Source organism: Squalius cephalus, assembly GCF_949319135.1.
Source record: "Squalius cephalus genome assembly, chromosome: 12".
Lineage (NCBI taxonomy): Eukaryota > Metazoa > Chordata > Actinopteri > Cypriniformes > Leuciscidae > Squalius > Squalius cephalus.
In genome coordinates, this window is record NC_137133.1 from 15,242,906 (window position 1) to 15,268,822 (window position 25,917).

The 25,917-nt window shown below is 37.3% G+C and overlaps 2 protein-coding genes across 5 annotated transcripts in view; both read right to left on the reverse strand.

Annotated features, from left to right (window-relative positions):
- The window catches only part of fam20b (FAM20B glycosaminoglycan xylosylkinase), a 40,467-nt gene extending 33,755 nt beyond the window's left edge, over positions 1-6,712 (reverse strand). Inside the window, exons 1-3 of one of the 2 annotated variants that reach the window (XM_079889284.1) lie at positions 6,345-6,712; positions 3,644-3,852; positions 667-1,170 (exon numbers count right to left, since the gene is read on the reverse strand). In XM_079889284.1, coding sequence (XP_079745410.1) covers positions 667-1,043 — 377 coding nt within the window. In that variant the 5' untranslated portion in view covers positions 1,044-1,170; positions 3,644-3,852; positions 6,345-6,712. The remainder of the gene's footprint in view (positions 1-666; positions 1,171-3,643; positions 3,853-6,344) is intronic. The other variant, XM_079889285.1, reaches the window with a different exon arrangement.
- A 3,456-nt stretch (positions 6,713-10,168) lies between these two features.
- ralgps2 (Ral GEF with PH domain and SH3 binding motif 2) overlaps positions 10,169-25,917 on the reverse strand; it is a 134,455-nt gene continuing 118,706 nt past the window's right edge. For 2 of the 3 annotated variants that reach the window (XM_079889278.1, XM_079889277.1), the window contains exons 16-21: positions 24,715-24,792; positions 20,077-20,182; positions 17,977-18,069; positions 15,329-15,434; positions 15,107-15,198; positions 10,169-13,396 (exon numbers count right to left, since the gene is read on the reverse strand). In XM_079889278.1, coding sequence (XP_079745404.1) covers positions 13,367-13,396; positions 15,107-15,198; positions 15,329-15,434; positions 17,977-18,069; positions 20,077-20,182; positions 24,715-24,792 — 505 coding nt within the window. In that variant the 3' untranslated portion in view covers positions 10,169-13,366. The remainder of the gene's footprint in view (positions 13,397-15,106; positions 15,199-15,328; positions 15,435-17,976; positions 18,070-20,076; positions 20,183-24,714; positions 24,793-25,917) is intronic. The other variant, XM_079889279.1, reaches the window with a different exon arrangement.

A 25,917-nucleotide genomic window follows, 5' to 3' on the forward strand; every position in this document is an offset into this window, starting at 1 on the left:
GATAATGAAAATTCAGCTTTACCATCACAGGAATAAATATATATTTTTAAATATATTAAAATAGAAAACAATTATTTTAAATTGTAACAATATTTCACAATATCACTGTTTTACTGTATTTTTTATCAAATAAATGCAGCCTTGGTGAGTATAAGAGACTTCTTTCAAAATATTAGAATGGTAGTCTATATGTAGAAAATACATTAACCTAATTTAATAAATGCTAAGAAAATGATTTTGGATGGTTGTGGTTTTCTACTGCAACAGGAATTGTCCATTTTTAATTTCATGGTGCCTTTAAGATGGGCAGCAGGTTCTAAACCTCGGCCTGATTGTTTGTGTCGCATTTTCTTATGCTTCTTGTTTGTATTTTTGTTTCATTTGTATTCTGTTCTACTGTAGTTATGCTCTTGCTTTACTACACATTGTGAAGCGTGCTCAGGTCCCTGAAAGGCGGAGTATAAATAACAAAGACTATTATTACGCCTCTTATTCATTCATCTCTTTTTCCATTTCACTCACTGGCTTTTTCGTTCTCTAATTTGCTCACTCGCTCTTCCCCTCACTCTCCCTCTCGCTAAATCACTCACTGCTTTCATTTGGACTTCATTCAGACTCTCATTACTTTCTCTCTTTCGTTCCCCATATTAGTCATCTTCTCCTCACCTCTTGGGTTTGAATACCACTTTCTGTCCTCCGTCGAGCACCAGCAGGGCTTTCAGCTGGGTGCCTTTATAGCCCACATCCGCCCTCTCCACGCGAGCGGTGGCCAGGGCGTTCAGCACAGCGGCGAGCTCGGGCGTCTCGTCCGGGTACACCTCCCGTGGACCCACCCACTGGGCGGCCACTTCCCAAGGCGACTGCAAGGTGTGTGTGAGGCGAGCTCCTTTGGCCAGGGCCAGGCTGGCCTCCATCTTGCGAAAGGCCCGGAGGTCCCGGCGGCTGGCGGCCGATCCCTCTCCTCCATCCAGCAGGAAGACCTTGGCCAGGCCGAGGAGAAAGAGCACAGCGCACAGCACCACCACACGCTGCTTCAGCTTCATCACCTCCCGCAGCCACCACGCCTGAGTCTGCCAGGAGACACGCACTCACGCCTGGGACATGGCACTGCCCGCTGTCTCACCAACACCACTGGACGGGGCAGGACGGGGGTGAGGAGGAAGACACTTCCTGTGAGAAGAGAGAGAGCTCTTGTCATTTTAACCGAGCACAGTATTTGACTCAGAATAGATCTATCATGAGCCAGTGCTGTTATTTATTTAAGGCTGTGAACAAAACTTTACTAAACATTATGTGTAGCGCACTTCCCATCTCATAACTGCGATAATCTTTTGATAGTTTCAGCTTTCAAATTGTGTCAATTTTATACCACTTTGCCACTCTTTAATGTGGTGTGAATTGATCATCTCTTCTGCTTTTCTACTACCGTAAAACTTCAAATAATAGCGTCCCAAATAGACGCCTGTCTCTTTTACACGCCTGGTGTGGCTACAGGTTTGGATAAATAAAGACCGGTCTCAAATAGAGGCCCGTTCTGTTTTTCAGTTTCGGGTTGTATTTAATCTTCTAAAACCCGTCAGATCGTCTCTTTAAGCCAGTTCTATGGAGCAGATTGCGCACGCAAGAGAGCCCTGCGCATCTGGGCGGGAGCTGTTAGCACAAGCAAGGCAGGCAGAGTTAGCGGAGGCCAGAGAGGGAGAAGTGGAGGAGAGCGATGAGGAGGAGGAATTCGCCAATGAACTTGTAGTTGAGGATCGCGGTGATGATGATAGTGATGAATATAGGGTCCTTTTGTATCACATGATTGCAGTTGTTTTAATAATAATAATAATAATTCATTACATTTATATAGCGCTTTTCTCGACACTCAAAGCGCTTTACATAGATGGGGGAATCTCCTCAACCACCACCAATGTGCAGCATCCACCTGGATGATGCGACGGCAGCCATATTGCGCCAGAACGCCCACCACACACCAGCTTACTGGTGGAGAGGAGACAGTGATGAAGCCAATCAGTATATGGGGATGATTAGGAGGCCATGATGGACAGAGGCCAAGGGGCAAATTTGGCCAGGATGCCGGGGTTACACCCCTACTCTTTCGAAAGACATCCTGGGATTTTTAATGACCACAGAGAGTCAGGACCTCGGTTTAACGTCTCATCCGAAGGACGGTTTAAAGGGTAGACTTCATTATTTCTTGTTGATGTGTTTCTGGCAACTAGTTCATATGGATATTACTGGTAACTTGTATTGTTCAGCCCATGGCTGTCACATCGTTTCGTTTTTTTATGCTGCCAATAATCTAAAGGGGGTCGCACACCGTACGAGAAGCGCAGTGCCGCGTCTATGACAACTCGAGGTATCGCACACCGGACGCGCACTTTGTCAGTTTATGGCCAGCAGCAATATCGTTATGTTTAAGGATATTATGGAATTAAGATCATATCTGTTCTATGTTATGATTGTACTGTACAATTAAATACAATCGTTGCTTAGTCTGCAGTCTGAATTCACTTTACCTCAGAGCGTCCGTTAACTGAATGAATTGAGAATATCACCTGAAAATCCGATTACATCAGCAATTTTCATTCAAGCAGCTGATTTCTGTAAATGAATGTAAAATTGAATGTATATTGCAGCACAGGGTGAAGTCAGTATATACATTAACGACGATTTGAGAATGTAATGTTACACTCATAGAGAATAATGTGTTCGAATTTTAAAGACGTGGCGCTCTCGTCTGGTGTGTGACCCCCTTTAGACATACAGAAATATAGTAGGCTAATTCTGACATTAACTGATTTGTTAAACACAAACACAGATATGGTAACCTCCTACTGTCATGCTCATCTCAACACTAAATTAAAGGCCTGTCTCATATAGACGCCTGTCTCAAATACAAGCCGGTGCAGTTCGGCGATTTGGGAAAATAAAAGCCCATTATTATTTTAAGTTTTACGGTAGTTATGGCACGCCATGAAATAAACATGAATGAACATTTTGAAAGATACAGTACAACTTATTAAAATATGTATCATGTCACATGTAATCGGTAAATTTCAAAAGTGTTTCAACTGTGGAAAGACGACAATAAAACAGCTTGTAAACTTTCACATAACATTACATTTACCTCAGAAAAGCCATTCAATGTCCAAAACTCGACAGTTAGCTAGAAAAATTAACTCTAGTGAGGAATATTTTCTAAATATGCACTATATTTCGTATTCATTATATTTTTAATTAAACCAGTTCTTCAATATTTAATGTCTAAATGAATCCATCGAATGAATAAACGAATAAAGTAAACATTATATCGATAACACCATTTTACAGTGTCCTTGTTACACGTTACATGTAGTTACTAAAATAATAACAATACATTACGCATAATCACATGCAACTAACCCTAAATCAAAACCTAAACCTATAGCAAGTACAAGTTAATTAATATTACTCAGTAATATTTTCCCTTGAAAAAAAACTGGCATGTACTGTACCTGATATACATCCTAACGAATCGATATCGAATTGAATCAATATTGGAAAGGGATTGAATCATGAGATTTGTGTCAACACCCTATGGTTTATCTTGTACTGTGCGACTGACAATGACAGGCGCACTTCACATAAGAGCACTCACTGATGCAGGAGAGCTTCCTCCGTTATATAAGGTTGTGTGTGTGCGTTAGCTTTTGACGTGACGATCTCTCACACACTTCAATCCTGCTAACATATGATCTGGAGTCCAGCCCAGTGTTGTGTTCAGGGTGGGGCTCAGGTGTGTCTGTCTGTTACTGTCTGGAGGACGAGTCTGCTTTCTGTGCCATCTCTCTGAGCAGTCTTGATCTCCTTAAAGAAGAAAAACAAGACAAAAATAAGAACACAAAGCTTACGGTGCATCAATAATTACAGCTAAACTAGGTGGGTCAATGCAGTCTATCAGTTTATTCAAAAAGACATTCAAAATGCAATTCATACATGAATTTTGTGCTGCTTAACATTTTTGTGGAAACCCTGATTTACTGTCTTTACTGTCACTTTTGATCAATTTAATGTGTCCTTGCTGAGCAGTGAAGTATATTATCTTGTACCGTCAACATACATACATTGAGTATATATATATATATAAACTTGTGCGTGCACACGAACACATCACTACTGTGATGAATTGTACACCGAATGGCTCACTTTGATGAGAGGATGGATTAGATCGAACAACAAACGTGCAAGACTCATGATGGACCTCAGGGTGTAAATAAAAAGAGAAAGAGCCGCCCAAGCAGAAGCAGCAGTCTCTCAGCCCAAACTCACTGTGGTGCTGAGCAAACACAGACTTCCTGATCTCAGCCTGGGGCTTATCTGTGTTTGAGACTTCTACTAAACACAAATACACATTTACTACAGCGCTCTGTGAGCTCACCGAGCCCACTCACGGCAACGGCATAAAGCCAATCGATTGGCAGACATGCATAAAATACATCGCTTTGATTATAGAACATAAGACGAAAAATCACAATGCAAAGTTTTTTTTCTAATGCTATATCGATCTGTGTCGATTCTCTCTGGTGCCTTTGTGAAAACATCTCTTTAGACTTAAGATGGCAAATGCTCATCCAAGGTTCAATGATAAAGATGGCCTGATGGACTCAGTTTGAGAGTTTCAGGTCAATAAATCTTATATTCTATAATTATGTGCATGCACTTTTTTAAAACATAAATTGGTTTTCTGGGATGCACTCATTGCACTTAACATTGTTTTTGCAAATTTTGTTGATTTAAATGCGTCACGAATGTCTCTATCCGTCATGGAGTTTCATTATAGCTGTAGAACTTCCAGCTATTATTGCAGTTCTGTTCTCGAAATTGTTTAGTCAAGCGGTATGCCAAGAGTGGAGCTACTGAGTCCAACAACTGAACTGAAACATTTCACTGTTATGTTCCAGACTACAGTATGTGAGCGGAGAGGAGTGAAGTTGAGCATTCAGAATTTTGGGGTCAGTAAGATTTTTTAAAGGTTTGAAAGTCTCTTATGCTCACCAAGGCTGCATTTATTTGATCGAAAATACAGTAAAACAGTAATATTGTGAAACATTATTACAATTTACAGTTTTCTATTTGAATACGTTTTAAAATTGTATTTATTCCTGTGACCAAAGCTGAATTTTCAGCATCCAGTCTTCAGTGTCACATCAGAAATCATTCTAATATGATGCTCAAGAACCATTTTGTGAAAACAGTTGTACTGCCTAATATTTGTATGGAAATCAGTCTGATACATTTCCCCCCCCCCAAAAAAATTCAGCATGTATGTGAAATTAAAAAGTATTTACTGTTTGATCAATTAAACGCATCCTTGCTGATTTAATATTAATTTCTGTAAAAAATCATACTGATTCCCACATTTTTCATATATATATATATATATATATATATATATATATATATATATATATATATATAGAGAGAGAGAGAGAGAGAGAGAGATAGAGAGAGAGAGAGAGAGAAATAATATATATATATATATATATATATATATATATATATATATATATATATATATAACAGAGAAGAGCTCTCACACAAAGTATTTTATCCATATTAAAACAGCCCTGCATTTGAACACTACTAGCCCAGATCATCCAGATCTCTGCAAATGTCTGGTCTTCGGTCGAGTGATCAACTCATCATCATACACACACACATCCAGGTGAGTAAGTGTAACATTACTTCCATCATGACCGCCTGCAGCATATCCTGTACACGCAGGCACTAATGATGCACACTCCGCCATTCATACGGACTCCAGCTACACGCTAACACACGGCTGTCACACCTAAACTACTAACTGTTACACAAACAGGTTCAAGTGTAGACTTGTGCATGAAAACAGACGTGCTTTTACATTTAAGATGCTCAGTAAGGTGATGCTCCACTGCTGTCATGCGTTTAAACACACCTAATACTGACTGTTATCATATTTACGCAATACAAGGAATCAGTTGACATAAGAACAGTTTGTTTAATATCCAAAAGTTAATAGAAATGTGTTTTCACAGTCAAATTAAGCTGTCGCGAAATTGTATGCATTTTAAACGCTAACGTTATAGTGCTAATGGCGGTTAGCCAGCTAGCCCAAAATTCCCTCGTTTTCTTCATATTGTAGCGATAAAATCACCACAGATATAATTCAACGACAGCTCTGAGTTCACCGAAGGTGTATCTCTTTATACGAGTGTCAGTAGTTGCTGTTAGTGAGTTAGAGTCCTAGTTTTTAGTCAGAGTATACCCGCACGGCTAACAAGCTAACAGTGAAACCGTGACATTTGAATGTATCGACTCACCCTTGCGCTACTGATGAAACAGAAAACCCCCGACTCTCAGTTGGTCGCGGTTAAGACGCGTTTATCATCGATATCCAGCCGTCTGTCCGTCAGGCTCCATTCACTGCAGCTATTCATGTGTGTGATTCTCTGTGTGCGGCTCTTCCTGGCTGAATGTGAACACACAAACACACACAAACCCTCCGCGTCTTAAAGTGAACACGGCATATTAGTGTTCATGGGCATTTAGTTATAATGGAATTAAAAAATAAAGCGAATAACTATCGTCATTTCAATTACGGTATCTATCTTTCTATACACACAAGTGTTTTCATGTTTTCCATAGACATGGTTTTTATACTGTAAACTGTATATTCTTCTATCCCCTTAAACTAACCCCACCCCTAAACCTACCCGTCACAGAACACTTTCTACATTTTTACATTTTCAAAAAACATCTTTGTGGGGACATTTTGTCCCCATAACATAAGGTTTACCGGGACACACACACACACACTATTGAGCTATCTAAATGGGGACATTCCATAGACGTAATGGTTTTTACGCTGTACGAACTGTATTATGTCCTAAACCTACCCATTGCACAAAACTTTCTGGATTAAAAAAAAAAAAAAAAAAATCTTTACTTATTTTTATACCAGATTTACAAATGAGGATGTCCCTAAAGGGAGGTTTTGGTTAATTCTGGGTACAAATTTGTCCCTAAAATATAGAAGTAGGCACACAGAGATTTTCCTCTTGTCTGTCTCTTGGTGAACAGCAGGGGGAAGTATCACACAGTATTAATGTACTGTCTGTGGCTAAAGGTCTGTATGATTATACACACATCAAACATTCCTTATTCCTTAGTATGTTGCACCTAATCATAAACATGGGCTAAACTCTTAAAGGGTTATTTCACCAAAAATGTTCAGTTTTGGTGGCCAGTGACTTCCATTATATGGATCAAAACAACAAACAAACAAACAATAATAATAATAATATATTAATATGTATTGAATGACACAAGGGTGTGATGAGTGACAAATGATGAGTGGGTGAACTACCCCCTCTTCATCCAAAAACAAAAATTCTGTCATCAGTTACTCGTCTTCATGAGTCATTCTCATTCTAACCTTCATTTCTTTCTTCCTGACTGATTGTCTGAAATACAGCACAAATGAATGGGTCTATCAATCTCTAACACAACACTACAGTATAGACACTTTTTTTTTAATAAGGCCAAATGAAATTGATGAGCTATACAGCAGGCTAAGATTTTAAAGTGAACGACTTTAATTTGTCGATTCCTCACATGAAACCCTCACGTGTCTTCGCAAGACACTGTTGTGTCCTCTGTAGAGCTTGACAGCTGTAGTCACCACCCTCTGTCCTCGTAGTTGTGTAGTGTTCACTGAAAAACAAAACCTCAGTGAAGCCCGTTCTGTGTAAAATGTAGCTTTTCACACAAAAGGACATCAAGAACATTCTGTCGTCCTCCACCTCCCCGTGCACATTCAGCAGAACAGTATGGTTTGCACATCTTTAAAGAAACTCACTGTAAGTGCAGCTAAAAATACCCCACTGAAAGATAAAGGATCACACATTTAAAAGTGGAGCATCGCATACAGCCCAATCAGCTGGTAGTATTATTTAAGGTTAAAAATAACTCAAATGAAATATAATACGTTTTTTATTATAATAACAACTTTATTTAGTAAGTAAAATAAATATGTAATATACAGTAGTAGCCTACTACCCTGGAAATCCAGAGTTCTCGCGAGAGCACAAGTTGAATTTGCTCAGCGAGTTACTCTGGTGTCGAGTAATGATGCTCATTAAATATGCCCTTGTATCCGAGCTGCACCAATCACATCGGGTTATCTGATATAGGCGGGCCAGAGGCGAGGTGACGTCGAAGTAAACATTGCAAGATGGCTATGGATGAACACCAGTTGTTTGAAACGGCTTTGGCCGCTACAATGAACGAGTTAGACTTGGCTTTTTATAAAGAGGAACAGAAGACGGCGCTCGATTCGTTCCTTTGCAAGAAGGGCGTTTTTGCTGTTTTGCCGACCGGATACGGCAAGAGTCTAATCTACTAGTTAGCTCCACCGGTGGGGCTTGTTGTGATTGGTCGTAGTGTTATCCAATTGCGTGCAGTGAGATTTTCAAATGCATGCTTGGTGCCGCCCCTCGAGCTGGCCGAATTTTCATTAGTGGATGCCAGACAAATCTTTCAGGTTTAGGCCTGGATTTCCAGGCTAGTAGCCTACACATATTTAGCAAAATACTCTCTATAGCTCTCTCTAACGTGCTATAGCTATGGTCATTAAATGGCTTTCCTGAGGTAAATGTTATGTGACATAATTGTTCTCCAGCTGTTTTACTGACCCTATTCCGTGGTTGAAAAACACTAATTGATCGATAAAAACATGTTCAGTATCCTCAAATTGGATAAAACCAGTGAACTGCAAATGCAGAATATTACACAAACCTGCAATAATACAAATATACTTTGTGTTTAATCTCACTTTATTGGCCAAGTGCTTTGTTTCTGACCTTCGATGATCCAATTTAACCATACTTATAAGAAAAAACAACTTTGTGTTTTTTTTTTTATTGCTAAAGTAAGAGCGTTGAACGTCCTATTGTTCTGTGATCCAGCATGGCAGCACAGCTGAAAGGTTAGTTTCAGCTGCGCCCACTACTGTACAGCCGTGAATTTGCATTTTCTTTTGCATTTGCACTTTTGGTGGTAAAGGGCCTTTACATTAGCCAAAAACAGAACTTTGGTAATTAAAAACAAACAAACAAAATAGCAAGCCCAGGTGAGAAAAAGTAATGCAACACATTACTTTCCATAAAAAGTAACTGAGTAACGCACTTAGTTACTTTTCATGGAGTTTAACAATACACTGCTGCTTACTGTGCTGAATATACTGTACACCGCATATTGTCTTAACAACATGAAACTGTATACAGTATGCAACAATAAGTAATAGTAATATTGTAGATTGCTGTCACATGACCTCAATGTTACATGCTTAATTCAGTGAATGGCACCAGAGACTGTACCCAATTATATCTGAAAATGATTTATGATAAATGAAATTATTTTATGCATAAGTCATCTGTGCAGAGCTATTATCATGAATGAAAAATAAAACAAAAAATGAATTAAAAAGTTTGACTGAAATAAAATAAAAACTAAGTTTGTAAACAAGTAAAGTAAAATATTGATTAAAAAAAAAATCTTTTCATATTTTTCACTTACATTTTTTAAACAATAACAGATACTGTACTAACAACTGTAACTGTAATTTAAATGATGAAACTAAAGTCAAATAACTCCACAACCTTATTATTAAAAATAAGATAAGTCACAAACTAAAATTAATTTAGTTTAGATGGTACAGTAATGGTATAAAACTTTATAACCCACCGCCACATGAAAATGCCACTAGATAGAAATAACACTACACTGTGCTGAGAAGTTTACCGCCATTAAACATTTTTCAATGGAACCAGTTGTCACAGTTACAGTAACCCTAGTCTGTTCAAATAATGACTCATCAAAGAGATGTTAAAAATCATGATTGATTAATGTAACTTAGGGTTTGTACGCCAGAATTGAAATATAAAGGAATGCATTGTGGGATGCCCTCTTATATGCTTTATCTTTAGGCAAAAATAAATAAATGAATGAATAAATAAATAAATGTAATCTGGTATTATGTGAATACAGAAAATCCACATACTACAAACTGCAGAAGAGTAGAACGTTAGTATGCAATTCTGAACAAAGCCACACACTCAGCCAAAAAACACACCAGACCACTGGATTAAAAAACAAACAACCAAAAGTGTTTATTATTTTTGTCCTGTCTGGAACCCAGGAGCACATCTCTCAGGTCAAAGGTCATAGCGCTACCCTGGGTCATGGGTCCCAGCGGGTGTGGGATCAGACAGGGAGGATCCGCGCTGGGTGGGAGCAGGTGACACAGAGTGAGACACACACACACACACGCGCACACACAATCAAATTCATTTCTGAAACAACTCACTACAAACCAGTATCAGTCCTTTTAACACACCACAACATAAAACAAGTGATGCGGTGAAGTTCAAACAGCCAAAGAAAGCGGCAGAGAAGATGGGAAGTCTGTGTGTATGATATCATACGCATTGTTCATATAAAGACAGCTAAGTATGTTGGAGAATTTCACTCATAATGCATAGGGAAAAAGAAAAGAAAATCCAGCAACAACAATTTATCATTACTGCAGAAAAAAATCATGGACAATTTCATTAAAACTATCTCATTATTGTTCACAGAGAGGGAGGGAGAGAAAGAGATGTAGTGTGAAGTAAACAACTGGAACTAAAAAATAAAATCCAGAAAAAATTAAAAAGGTCCAAAAATGTATTTCATAACAGAGGCAGCTTAGTCACAATTCCCACTGTTCTTCTGTCTCCGTTTATGAACTATTCCATAACGTCAACCGTCATCCATGTCTAAGGAACATTTCAGAGAAAGAAAGCTAGACGATGCCAATAGCATTGTAATTTACTTTGGTCCAAGTCCTCGTTGGGAAAGGTTGGTGACTTGTCAAGATGCATAAATCAGTGTCTGGCGTGATGTTTACGAGCATACGGCACTCTTCCACTTTATTTAATTAAGAAAATTTCCCATTTCAACACCTTTGTGCCAAGTTCATTTGGTTGGTCACGACCACACACAAGATCTTCTGAAGCTTCTCTGCCTGTGCCATGACGACAAACCAGCCTCAGAACTTCACAGTTTGAGCCAAAATAACACTCCTCCAATCATGTAAACACTTATTTCTTTCAGACTTTCATTGCTTTTGTCTGCATCTTGTCTCTTCAATGTGGCAGATCTCAGAGCATTTTCACAACCCAAAGTGCTAATACCTGATATTAAAGGCTCAGAACATACGAAAACTACCCCGGATCAGCTTATCTGTCACAACCAGCATTTCTCAAATGTCTCAGTGTTGCCTGTGCTGTGCTGTGCTGGATGCCCCCCATCTACTATAAAATCCTCCCTTTTAGGTCAAAGACAAAAATTTACAAAAATATTCTCAACGCAAGACTTCCTCTACCTCAGCATCCAATCATCTCCACTCAAATCCAATGCAAAAACACCACAAAGGAAATGGCGATAACTTGTCAATGAAGTCAGGCCTTGTATAAGCCTGCTGCCAACTCCTCCATTACCATTTATTCATGTCAATTTGGTTTATTATTGTTGGTCGCTGCAGCACTTTGACGCTCTGGAAGAAGCTTCTTGCGCTAATCATCCAAGCAAAGTTGGATTTGTGGATTCATTTATTGCCCAAGAACTTTTCTCCTGCTCTCAAGAGTGTTTGAGACTCTGAATCTTAGTTTGACGTTCCACACAAATGGAAACAGTAGAGCTGAGCTTGGAAAAATAAACTAGTCCATGGAAAGCAGAAGAACAGGATCTAGTCACCATGAACATGAAAGATAAAGACGGACCCATTTATTGAAACATCCTGGTCCGACGGGAAAACGTCTCCTGCTCCGTAAATGCTAATAATTTGTTCTGAGCTTAACAGACATCTACTCTTGTTCCCTATATAAACTGATATTGAAGATGTTCTCTAAATGAGCAAACGAGAACCTTAATGGCTCAACAAGAAGAAGCAAAAACTGAAGCCAAGTTGAGCTGGCGTAACGTTCGAAATGTATTGTAACATGTTAATGTAACAGACAATTAAAATAGTCTAGACATGTGCAACTATCCCAGTAATACTGAAATAAAATAATAAAATAAAACCACATCGAAGCAAAACATCACATACAAATAAATCATCAACAGCAGTAAAGGAGGGCTGTTGATGCTGCGGAAAACACAAGTGCCTTATCTCTCCTGCTCCGTCTCCCACCAATCGCAATATTCCATTGGAAAACCACTGCTTAACTGGAAAAAAACCTAAATATAATTGGACTAAATACAAGTTTGGAGATGTAAACCTCTGCGTCCACTAACATTCACAGCTTGAAAAGTGTGTTTATGTACGTGTGTCCTCATAGACCACTCTTACTGTGAATCCAGGAGCGAACGAACGAACGAACGATTCTTTTCCTGTTTGATTGAATTGGTGTAAACCGGTACTTATTGCTGATGTTTTGAAGCTGGACGAGTCTTCAAACATCTTCCTTTCTCAATCTTTTCTTCCTACACACCCTCGCTTTGAACATTTCAGATGCCTTCTAGCAAAAACACACGCGTTTGTGTGGATATGAGCTAAAAAGAAGGCAACAGAATCCATAAAAAAGAACAGAAGTTGAATAGAAAACTGAAGGAGACTGGGTCTGGAATTCATTGAGTATCGGAGCCCTTTCTGGTTGCGTTTCAATAAATGAGGGTCTTCCATTTCCTGCAGTTAAACTTGCTTGTGGAAAATCTTGTCATGCTTGCATGAGCCTAATTCAAGTGTGCAAAGACAATCAATTTCTTTTCTGCAAAAATGTGTTTGAGGGTCAGAGTTTCCTGGGTGTGTTTTGTCAAAGGAAGAGGAGCGCTGATTAGATTCACAACCAGTTAATACATAAAACACAAGCAAAACACACAAGGTAAAGAAGGTGTAAACAAACTCCAGAGGTCCATGAAGAGTCCAAGACCCCTTCAAGAAGAGCCCAAGAAGCCGCCAAGATCCTCATTTGCTGGGAATCAGATGAATGATGGAGGAAGTGTAAATAAAATGTAAAAGGACCTTCCAGGTGAGAGCAGTGGAGGGGACACCGTTGCTCTTTCACACACACATTCACTCACACTCTGCTTGTTAAGGCAGTGGTGCTCGAGGAGTTTGCTGTGGGGTTCAGGCTGGGTGATGGCAGTGGGAAAGCTCCAACGCACACAAAAACACGAGTCATTTGCTTTTTTATTCATCTCAGGTCTCTCCTCCATTCCCAGCGTTCCTCATATTCTTCTACTCTCCTGCCATCCAGCCGCTCACAAACTCTCCCATGTCTTTGATTCGGCATGGTCTCATTTATTCGAAGGACATTAGATTCGCTGGGACCTGGAATGGAAAAAAGAGGAAGTGACACTGAACAAATCTTAAAGTGATATTTATGGTTTTAATGGTTTTACAAGATCCTGCACTGATATATACTAGCCATCCTCTAGAGAAAAAACTCAAACCCAAACCAGGTTCAAACAATCAAGCCTCAAAATACCTTACTAATGCAAAAAATACTATTGTAATGATTATATTAATTTATGATAAATGATTCACAGTTCAGGTGAAGCCAAATTATATACTAATTAGAGTCTGCAAATTTAATCAAAAATTCTGGAAAAAAGTTTTACTATAAATTTAAATATATTTTAATAATAACATTTAAATATAACATTTTAATCAATAAAAAGTTGTGTTGGGAAGTCAAATAAATGATTAATTTATGAAACGAACAATTAAAATGAATTTGAGTCATAGCACATTATTCTTTTTTATAATATGCACTAGCATTCAAAGTAAGTGTTTTTATTTATTTATAAATTTATACTTCCATTAAGCAAGGGTGCATTAAATTGATCAAAAGTGCAGTAAAGACATTTATAACGTTACAAGGATTTCTACTTCAAATAAATGATGTTCTTTTGAACTTTCTATTCGTCAAAGAAACCTGGGAGAAAAAAAATATCATTGTTTCCATAAATAAGCAGCACAAATGTTTTCATCATTGATAATGCTAATAAATGTTTTTTGAGCATCAAATCAGAATGATTTCTGAAGGATCATGTGACACAGAAGACTGGAGTAATGATGCTTAAAATACAGCTTTACCATCACAGGAATAAATGACATTCAATATTACAATAGAAAACAGTTGTTTTAAATTGTAATCATATTTCACAATATTACTGTTTTACTGTATTTGATCAAATAAATGTAGCTTTGGTGAACATAAGAGACTTTAGTTCATGTCTGCTGTTCATCATGTTTTTTGTCTCAGTTATTTAACTTAAGGGTGTTTTCTAGTTTTATTCAATGTATTTTGTGAACATGTGTGTACATTTAAGTTTAATGCAGTACCTCTAACTGAATTTGTTCATTTTTTTGCTAGAAAGATATGGTGCAGAGTAAATTGCATTTGATAATTATAGTAATGAACATTTGATAGTTATAGGCCCATATTTAAAAAGACCTAAATGCCTTCAGTGTTGTTAGCTTGTTTCTGCAGTTCTAGCTTGTGATGTAGTTAGACCGTTTAAATAAAGAGTAGCTTGCCTATAGTTTCACTATTGTAAATCATAATGAGCTTTCAAACAAGCTTCTTCAACACTGCACTTGACAAAATAACAAGCACTAGAGGGCAGTGTCATTGCTCAGTTTAATAAAGCCCTAAACACCTGCTGATGGAACACGTCCAGTCTGACCTGTGTATTTGGAAACAACAGTTTTCAAAAGGCCATAATGTGAAATGCCTTTAATTTAATAGATCCCACTGAAACACTGTCAGTGATTTGCTGCTTCAAAACAGAAGGTTAGAGCAAAATGTTCACATATTTATTGAACTCAAAGGATTCTAGCACACAATAGCATCTCCTGAGGAGCAATTAACATCCTCAATTTAGCTGAAAAATTTAGCTTTCGCATGGAAACGCTCTGAACATTAAGTGCACACTGAAGGCCACTAAATTACTTATGAGCATTTTCTCTACAAAACAAACTGAGCTAAATAACCCTCTGAGCTGAACAAGTCAAAACACACACACACACACACACCTGTTGCCTGTTGCTTTGACAAGCTGCACTCAAGTGTTTGAACCACAGCAGAGCATTCATTCTGTTCCCTGCCTGGAACTTATATGAGTTTCCTGTGGGCACATAAATGAATAAATCAACAAAATGTGCATATCATAATACATAGTTACAGTGTAAATCTTTTGTCACAATTTTGCATCAATATATCATTGTCTGGACAGTGATTGTGACAGGCTGTCTCACCGTGCTCAGAGTCGGTCAGCATGAAGATGTCGGGATGCTCCGGGTCGTCGGCCATCATGGCCATTAAGCCCAAAACAGAAACACTTTTGCTGGCGGTGGACTTGAACTGTGAAAATTACAGGTAAATATTAAAATGCTTTTATAAAATTAATATAAACATTTAATTACATATTATGCTAATGGAATTACAATTTGTATAGAAATTCATCTAAATAAGTTAGATTATTATTATTATTAATTTTATTAAAAACTGAAAAATGCAGTCAAAATATTAAAATGTTTCTAAACTATTTTCTCCCAATTTAATATAACATTTTTAATTACATGTTTTTTTCCAGTATGTATATAAATTAACTGAACTGATCAAAGATATTATTATTGAAATTTATTGTTATTATTAAATGTAATATTAAATGTAAAAAACATTTAAATTAGTTAAAATATTAAAATGCTGCTAGAAATTAACAGAAATTACAGAAATGAATTTATTTAATTTGAAATACTATTATTATTAAAAACTGAAAATTAGTCAAAACATCAAAATGCTACCAATCAATTGTTTTCAATTTAATATAAACATTTTAATTACAAATAATGCATATACGAATTACATTCTGTATACAAATTAATTTATTTAAAAAAAATATTATTATTACATAATTGAATTAATTTGAAAAATGATCATACGAAAAATGTCATTCTTTTTCTATGAATATACATGCATACAGCTTGGCTTCATTCTTGTGCACAATCCTGTATTGCAAGTGTCTGTGTAAACAAGTAGCCCTGTTACTGTATGTGTATTTGACAGCGACGTGCTTCTCATTAATCCTGATAATGTGCGATAGCTGGGCTTGCACTGATGATGTCATCCGTCTGATTATCCAATGACTGCAAACATCTGCCCTCACTCAGCACTGAAGCCCGTTTCATCAGTCATCAGGCACGCTGTTTGTTAGCATTCCTTCCTGGATCCAACCACTCTTCCTCCCTTCTCTACACCTCCTGGACGGAGTCACATCTCTACAAACGCCACCCAAGGCTTTCTGTCTGATTCAGTCCATTCAGCGCAACTTTCCCTGGCTCACATGATCCCTATCTCGCCCAACCTCTCCTGCTGGATGGCATTAGAATAAGCACTCTTCCATCAATGTCATCCTGAAGGGATTAAGTGATGACGCATCAGGCTGCAGGACACAGTGATGCTTCCTTTCATCATTTCATCTGTATCCGCTTCAGATGGACCACCTTGGACTCTATTATGCATATTGTATGCTAAACGGTTCTAACCTCATAGACACACCCTTGTGAAAGAGAGCGATCGGGTTTTTATTAGTCTAAAGGGAAATAAAATTTGCAGATGTATGTTAAGAACATCACTTTTTGCATTGCATTTTGCCTACATATACTGTTTGTTAGTCACTGTTTGGATTTAAATAGGCAAATGCTTGAGAGTCTATGATTGGATGATTATTGCAGTGATTATGATGTTTTTAGCATGTTATATGTTTGGCAACAGTCTTTCTAACGTTAATTGATGGAGTGTGTAGCTTTTCGTTTTTAAACAACCATGTAGGAAGACACATCATGGACATATTCCAGGATGTCAAGATGTCAAAATTTATCAGGATCAAATTGTGTAAGAATGAAGCATGACGAATCATTTTCACATTCACACATGATGACCTCTGAGTCCAGACCTTAACTCCATTGAAAGTCTTTGGGATGTGCTGGAAGAGACTTTACAGAGTGCTGGACTCTTGCATTTTTCAAATCAAGATCTTGACCAAACATTGATGCACCCCTTGATACAAATAACATCAAAACATTTATTTCCATCAAGAGGTGCATCATTTTTGGTCATGCTGTGTAAAGTCTACTCAATTTCTATTCTCAGTAATCTTTGTTTTTTTTTTTTTTATGTATTAAATACTATAATGACTGCAATGCAACTATTTTATAAAAAAAAAAAAAAAAAAAAAAAAAAAAACAGGGAAGTTTACTAGCATTGTACACCGCTGTTCAAAAGTTTGGGGTCAGTAAGTTTTTTTTTTGTTTGTTGATAAAATTAATACTTTTATTCAGCAACGGTGCATTAATTTGATCAAAAGTGACAGTAAAGACACTTAAAATATTTCAAAAGAGTTCTATTGAACTTTATATTCATCAAAGAATAGATTATACAAAAATATTAAGCAGCACAACCGTTTTCAACATTGATAATAATAATAAATGTTTCTTGAGCAGCAAATCATCATATTAGAATGATTTCTGAAGGATCACTAATGATGATATTGTATTAAAATAGAAAACAGTTATTTTAAAATAACTATTTATTTCGTATTTATTCATTCAAAAACAAACAAAATCTTTATCAAACCCAAACTCTGAATGGAATACTGTACGATTGAAATAATCCATCATAATTAATAATCAAAAAAATAATATTACTAATAATAGTTATTCCTAACATCACATAATATTTTATAAATGCGTTTTAATTATATTTTGTTTTATGAAAACAAGCAAAAAGACAGTGGAAACCCTGATAGTCCTAAAATAGACCAGTTTCTTTAAACTCCTTCAATTATTTGCCAGAATAAGCAACAAGGTTTGTGAGAGTAATGTGAAAGTGGGGAAACACTCACATGCTTCCTCTCTGTGGCCTTGAGGGACTTGGCAGTGTAATAGTAGAGCTGAGTTCCACAAAGAGCCACCCAATACTTAGTCCACGCTGCCACCTACAGACAAGAAAACACACTGAAGCACATGCCCACACCAGCTAGTGCAGAGAAATTAATGCATATATTCACCGTAGATACTGTATTTATCAACCACTCAAATTGGTTCAATTACATATACAGTAATTGGTTAAATTAAATTCCACTACCACACATATAGACAGCTTCAAAGTGTGCTTTTTCGAGGTTGAAATATCATTTTTTTTAAGGTGTCTTCGTTACAGTATTTCAGGACTGAGTATTAATAATTAACAACATGTACTAACTGTAGGATTAGGGTTAGGGTTTGGTTTAGTCGCATATAATTATGCATAGTGTTCTGTTATTACAACTACTACAAGTAACATGTGTAACAAGGACACTGTAAAATTAAGTGTAATGAAAAAAATCCCCACAATGTCAACTAAGTCTAATATATCAATAGCAGCATTCCTGAGCAAGCAAAAAACATAATGTAAGGCCAAGAAGTAATATTGAACATATGAATAAAACTGAACATATTGATCAAGATTAACTGAACGATATACTTATGGTAATTATATGCTTATGTAAGATCTTATGTAAGAAACCATGTAGTTATCCAGCATATCTACATGCCTATATGAGTAAGAGGTCTAGAAAGACACAGATAGGCAGATTTCGTGTCAGATCAAATATGTGCAGGAGATGTGGCTTTTAAAAGGCCTCTCGGCTCCCATTACTGGACTTTAACACAGTATCTTTTACTGCCTTGGCTCCCTTCACACACTCTCTCTCTCTCTCGGAGGAAACCACTGGGTTTGATGGGGCTAATGGAGAAATGACTGACAGTTAAGAGACACTGTAGACCAAAAGATAAAAGAGCAGATTATGAGGAGAGGGCAAGAGGGGAAGAGACAAAACGGCAGAGAAAAGCACTTGAGCAAAGGATCCCAACTGGTTTTGATTTTACACTGGACATAAAGCAGTGACCAAACAAAACCCAATTTTTTTTATCGTACAAAAGTAAAATGTAATAAAAATCAAGTGATATACACTATTGCTTAAAACTCTGGGGTGATCAAAAGTGACAGTAAAGACATTTATAATGTTAGAAAATATTTCCATTTCAAATAAATGCTGTTTTTGTGAACTTGCTGTTCATCAAAGAATCCTGGAAAAATGATTTTTTTTTATCACAGATTGCTCAAAAATATTAAGCAGTTTTCAACACTGATAATAATATTTTTTTTCTTGAACATCAAGGATCATGGAAAAATGATTTAAAAACGTATATATATATATTCAAATTGAAAACAGGTATTTTAAGTTGTAATAATAAAATCACAGTATAATGTAATATAACATATCATAATGTAGTAAATATAGCAGTATATTACAATGAATATAATAATGCCAATTTAATATTACTATGAAAACACACAACTTGTCCATGCTAGCTTTTTCAAAGTGTCAGATGAATATGTATCAGAATAGTTTTATTGGACACAGCCTTTGATGTCAAAAATGTTATATTTTAAATAGTAATCATTTCACAATATTATTGTTTTTACAGTATTTTTGCTCAAATAAATGTAGCCTTGGTGAGTATAATAGACTTATTTCAAGACTTTTGAATGTCTGTTATAATATATATATATATATATATATATATATATATATTATAATATATATAATATAACATGCATAAATTAATGGCAATTTTATAATATTGCTATGAAAATACAAAAAAAAACTAACTTGCCAAATGTCAGATGAAAATGTATCAAAATAAAGTTTTAATGAACACAGCCTTTGACGTCAACAATAAAAAGATATGGTGAGCAATTTTTCCTTTTTAAAAGTTGAAGTATGATCACTTGGTTTGCTAAAAGAAATCATCCTTTTTAGTTGCAGTTTTATTCTACTTGCATGTAGCACCATTTTGGAAAAGAAAGAAAGAGACGGTGTATGAGATCACAGGGAGAGATCGAATGGAGTTTATGGACAGGAGACGGATGAAGTGTTGCAGTGGTAGTTTGCTCTCACCGTGGGTTTCTTGCCTTCCTTGAGGACTGTTTTCCTGCGTAAGACCCCCTGAACTGTGACGGCTCCTGGGTAAAGATGCACCGCCAGCTCCTCTGACTCAGCAGAGCTACACATACACACACACACACACACACACACACACACACACACACGTTTAATTGTCACACAGGGACATGCAACAGACTTTTTAAAAAGACACACATAAAATTATAAATCAGACAAGTTGTGTATATTAAAAGCCACAATGTGAAAGTGAAGAAAGTGAGAGTGTTTGAGGGAAAGAGAGAAAATGAGTGAACTGTGAAAAATATAATATTGACTGTTATCTTTCTTAAAGGGATAGTTCACCCAATGAATATCAACTTTAATTTATAATTTGTTCCTCACACAAAGCTATTATGTGACTTCAGAGCTAGAATACATTTTTCTTGTGTGCTCTTTGAAGTTTCCAGTCTTTTTTCGATTGAGAATCAGCAGAGTCTTCAGAATCTTTTCTCTTTTTTGCAACCAAGGAAATTGACGGGTTAGGAATAAGGGTGAGTAAATTACGACTTTTAATTTTTTAGGTGAACTGTTTGTTTACTTCTGTTATATGCATTTTTTTTTCTTTTCTATTTTTTTCTCCATTACTACATTCTGCCCAAAGCAATCTCTTTTCACAAGTACAGAAAACTACCGCCTACAAATCTTGTGTCTACAGACATTTAAAGAGCCACATAACATTCCTTTATTATTCATTTCTATATCTAAACATAAAAAACAGCCTCCGGTCTTAAAGTTGGCTTTGTTTAGTTTGATTTAATATGTAGGCAGCAGTATTGGAAGATCTTTATAAAATAAATAAAAAACTTGTAACATTAACACTACTGTATACTGAAATACTGCTCATTAATACACTTTTGTCCACTTAGAGAAGGTTATGATGTACATTTTCTACTCTGATACTTATATGCAAAAGTCACTGGTCATCTGTTAACCATGAGTAACATATGTCCTTCATTACGGAATTAGCTTATCTTAGTTTTTTATTGCTTTTTCACAGCAGTGTTTTAAAAGGGATGGATTTACAGACACGGCCTCTCTGCAAGGGTTTTAGCATGCTGAAGTTGAGTCTCTAAAATAAATGCACCCTTTTTAAAGCACCACTGCGGCCATCAAAGCACTGTTTGTGCAACAAATTCACCACATTCAACAATACATTTCAAGACAACTGCTGTCAGACTTCAAATCGTCTGCTGTGAGCAGTGTTCCCGTTATTATTTACATCCTTTTAAGGTCTGCATCTGAGGCTACTGCACTTCAACTGTTCTATGTACACACATTTTTGAAAAACCTACTGTACAGCTTTTTGAACACATCCTATGTGAATGGCCCCCAAGAACTGCACCTGATGGACCCTAATTATTCAGCGCTTGACCCCATTTACTCTCTCAGTGTATGTTACTGGTCTCACTGTGAACAATTCATCTGTACATCCATTTTTCAACCTTCTAATCAAAATGTCAATTGGCTCCATTCCGGTATGAGTAAAAATAGATCTGATGCAATGTTACCCAATCACAAGGTGCATGGAAACAAACAGAACTAAGTATAAGAACAAAAAAGAATTCCAGCAACACTTGTGGTGAACGTTTCTGAAAAAATACGGACGTGTTACGGCTTTAGAGCCTTCCTAATCCTTTTCTTTCTTAGTATTGAAAATATAAAGCAGAGCACAAGAGAAGGTGGTAACTGATTACATAAGGAAAAAGAGAGAGGCTTTTAGGATTTTGGCTTAATGAGTTTCTGTGATGTTTGGAGTGTATTGTGTGAAGTTGTTGCCTTGATGCTTGTTGACTGAATCCTTTATGACGTGAGAATGTGGAATATGTGTCAGTTTGACAAGGATGTATTCTGATTGGTTGACTGTTTCATCTTGATAATAAACCTTTTTAACTAATTACTTTCTAAAATGGAGTGTGATGTTATAAGTGGAACTTGTCAGCTGTAGCTAATTTCCTTTGTTTGCTAACACGTATTGAGTCATATGGAGATGTGTTTTTTTAAAGAAATGTTCACGTATTGTGTTTGTTGTATACCCTGAGGAAGGATCTCAAGCCGAAACACGTTTGTATTTTTTCAAAAACCATTAAAAGTTCACTTCACCACAAGTATGCAACACTCACTTTTCACAATCCAATCGACAGTCGATGGAGAAAATCAAGTCCCACCCTACATTTTATTCAGCTTCACTTGGAAGTAATGCAGTAGTTTCAAGTCAGTCGCAACTTCCACTTCATGTTAACATTAAGATGGCTAGTTAGACAATCCCATAACCAAGAAAAGTAATAGTTTCAAGTTGCATTTTTGCAGTGTGGTCACATATACAAAAAAAAGTTTAATTGGTGAAAGTGTAGTGATCTAGTGTAGTCTATTGGTAATAGTGTAGTGACTCAAAAATAAGTCACTTTCAAACCAAGCAGCTTTTTATTGGTAAACGTGGCAAATTTGCATGACTGGCTGAACCCAATGCAAAATCTTTATAGGAAATCTTTCGATATTCTCAACTGCATAGATTGAAATTATTGGATTTCACCCACAAAAAAATAGCTGAACGACGGTAAATTTGACTGTACCTTAAAGGGATAGTTCACTTTGAAATTAAATTTTGGTATGTTTTAGCTTACCTCAAGGGCATCCAAGATGTAGGTGTCTTTTTTTCCATAGTAGTTTCAATTTTGATATTTTTAGGTCAAACCGTTCTTGTCTGTCAGTCATTTAATGCAGGTCTGTGGTCACTGTCTCAAAGAGCATGCACAGAGTCCAAATTAAAACAATTCCCCATCGTCCAAATTAAACAATTCCCCATCGTAAGTACACATTGATGGCCTAAGACACGAAACAAGCGGTTTGTGTGAGAAAACGAACAGTATTTATATAGTTTTTTAACTCTTGTACACAGCCACGTCCAAGTGATCTGAGGGCGCGAGCGCATCCTGGTGTGTGACGTGTGCGCAGACTGGTGCATAGATATATACACTAGATGTCGCCTTGGCTACGGCAGTTCATTGGAACGAATGCCGTAGGCAAGGCGGCATCTATTCTAGTGGGGAATTGTTTTAATTTGGACTCTGTGCATGCTCTTTGAGACAGTGACTACAGACCTGCATTAAATGACTGACAGACAAGAACGGTTTGACCTAAAAATATCAAAATTGAAACTACTGCGGAAAAAAAGACACCTACATCTTGGATGCCCTTGAGGTAAGCTAAAACATACCAACATTTAATTTCAAAGTGAACTATCCCTTTAAGCATCATTCAGAAGTATAGTGCTTTTAGCACTGAAGGTCGCAAACTGTATTGTAGGGCTGGAACGATACGTCGATGTAATTGATTACGTCGATAACACATTGTTTATGTTCTTCCCTTATCCCGTCACAAAACAAAACTCTAGAGCAGATGCTAATGGATAATATGACAGCACCGCGTAATACGATTGCGTTCATATAGCATTCTTCGGATGAACGCAAATCATTTCGCCATCTCCGTGAGTAAACTGAACCCGTCATGATTTTACAGTTTACTGTGACTCACATTATATGGCGTGGCAGACAACTAGTTGTCCAGTGTGGTTCCGTTCATTCAGTGCAGGTTTGTCGAGTATGAGGTTGCGAGTCCTGAAAATGTGCGGGAGTCATTTGTATTATAGAATGGAGTTGTAACGCAACCGCATTGAGCGGCGCTGCCATACTAGCCATTAGCATCTGCTCTAGAGTTTAGTGAACATGATAGGAGATTAGGGATGAACATAAACAGTGCATAATCGACGCAATCGATTATGTTGACACGTTGTTCCAGCCCTACTATATTGTTGGGAGTAAATCCACATTAGTCATTCAACTTCTTAAATCAAAAGAGGAACATCACAGCCCTGTTTACACTGGGTATTAAGATGTGTTTTCGTCGATCTGATCCCAAGTGAACGACATTAAATATAGGTGTAAACGGGACCTAAAACGTTTTGAGATTGTCTACTTTCGACCACTCTGAAAACCCATTAGATGCATTCACGTGACAATCGATTCCAACTTCGCTATGTTGTGCCAAAACACACAGATTATGATTGAAATAAATCACTGTTACCATTCATTTCCTTTTCTCTGCACTCCCGTGAAAATTATGCAGAGTGTGAGGAAATGAGAAGGAAGGGGCTTAGAAGAAATTGCAAGTGGTCACAGGAGACGCATTTAAAATGCATGCTAAGACCAGCCTTACACGGTAATGCGTCTAGCTGACCACTTGTGATTGGATCACTGAAAACACATCTTAATACCAGGATGTACAAAGGACATTGTTTTCCCATGATGCACTTGCAATCGGCGCTATTGAAGCAGAGGTGAGAGGAGGCGTGTGTGTGTGTGTGTTTGGAGAACAGAAAGCAGGAGCAATCAGAAGAGATGCTTCAGTGGCTTTTGATTAACAGCAACAAGCCACGACTGCATAAGAGTCAACATCACACGTGTGATTCAGAAAAAGCCCACCACCTGATTCCACAGCAAGAACACACACACTACACACTGTGACAGCGAGGGTTCCCCGGTTGTTCAGGGTAAGTCAGATAGAAAGAGAGCCTGGCGGGGGTTGAGGTTGAGTTACCTGCTGGACCTGAGCGCTCCTCTGCAGGAGATGCGGCCCACTCTGCTGACTGGGCCCAGAGAGTGGTAGAATCGAGTCCTGTAGAGTGTCAGTCATAGCGGGGCAGTGGTCAGTCACGGCCCTCACACACAACACACACTACAGGCTGTGCTAGAGCTCTGAAGCCTGGACTCTTCTGAGTCTCCTTCTATGGTCTAAAGATTCTGGCTAACATGTCTAGACAAGCGGTTAGCATACAACAGATCTGCATTAGTGGTCAACCGATGATAGCTAGAAAGCAGCGTGGCCAGTGACTAATATAGGCCCAGATTTACAAAACGGGGCAAATTAGCGTAAGAGCACAATTTCAAAAAAGCGCTGATGGGAGTGTAAAGTTAAGCACATGATCTACTGACAACACTCAAATCAAAGAACACAGACGCAGCCGGATCATTTCCATAATGACCAACACCATCGACCAAAAGCAGCGCAAATTAACGCCTGGTTTAAAATATCAAAAGAATAAACAATGCAGATTTATTTTTTTCAGCCATCTTTTATCATATTTACCAATGGGGCAAATAATTCTGACCAGCACTAAGTAGTAACAAAGTCACCAAAGTCTCGGCGACCATCTTTCAAACGCCTCTCGGGCATGCAAGTGCAGCTCCAGTCCCTTTGAATGGGGAAATATCAAATTCTCCAAAACTGTTCGCCAAGCTTACGTTTAAATTTCATATTTGAAAGAAATCACCAATGAAATCTGACAACAACTGTCTCATAAATTATGTTACTAAACGTTTTTGTTACTAAACATTTTTCAGGCTGGATCAAGCTAAAGCTCTTGCATCTGACTGACTCCGGAGCTTCTAACGGCAGCTGCAGTGACGCGATGACTTTACTAATCGGCTATTGGCTCTTATTTAGAAGGCGGGACTTATTCCGGCATATTGAGCGTTGCACTTTTCCCCATTCAAAACTATACGAGTGACGCGTCTTGTGTTATTCTATAGTCTTTGGTAATAAGGACGCAAAACACTTATTTAGTGCAAATTAGATTTTGGAATTGACACAAAGCCAATCAAATAGGGTTATCGGTTGATGTTGATAATCTCAAAATGGCCAAATTAATAAATGATTGTTTATGACTGATTATCTTCCTATTTGTTAATATAAAACTAGACTATCCTTTTAGAACATAGAAGGAGACTTGTACATGCATTT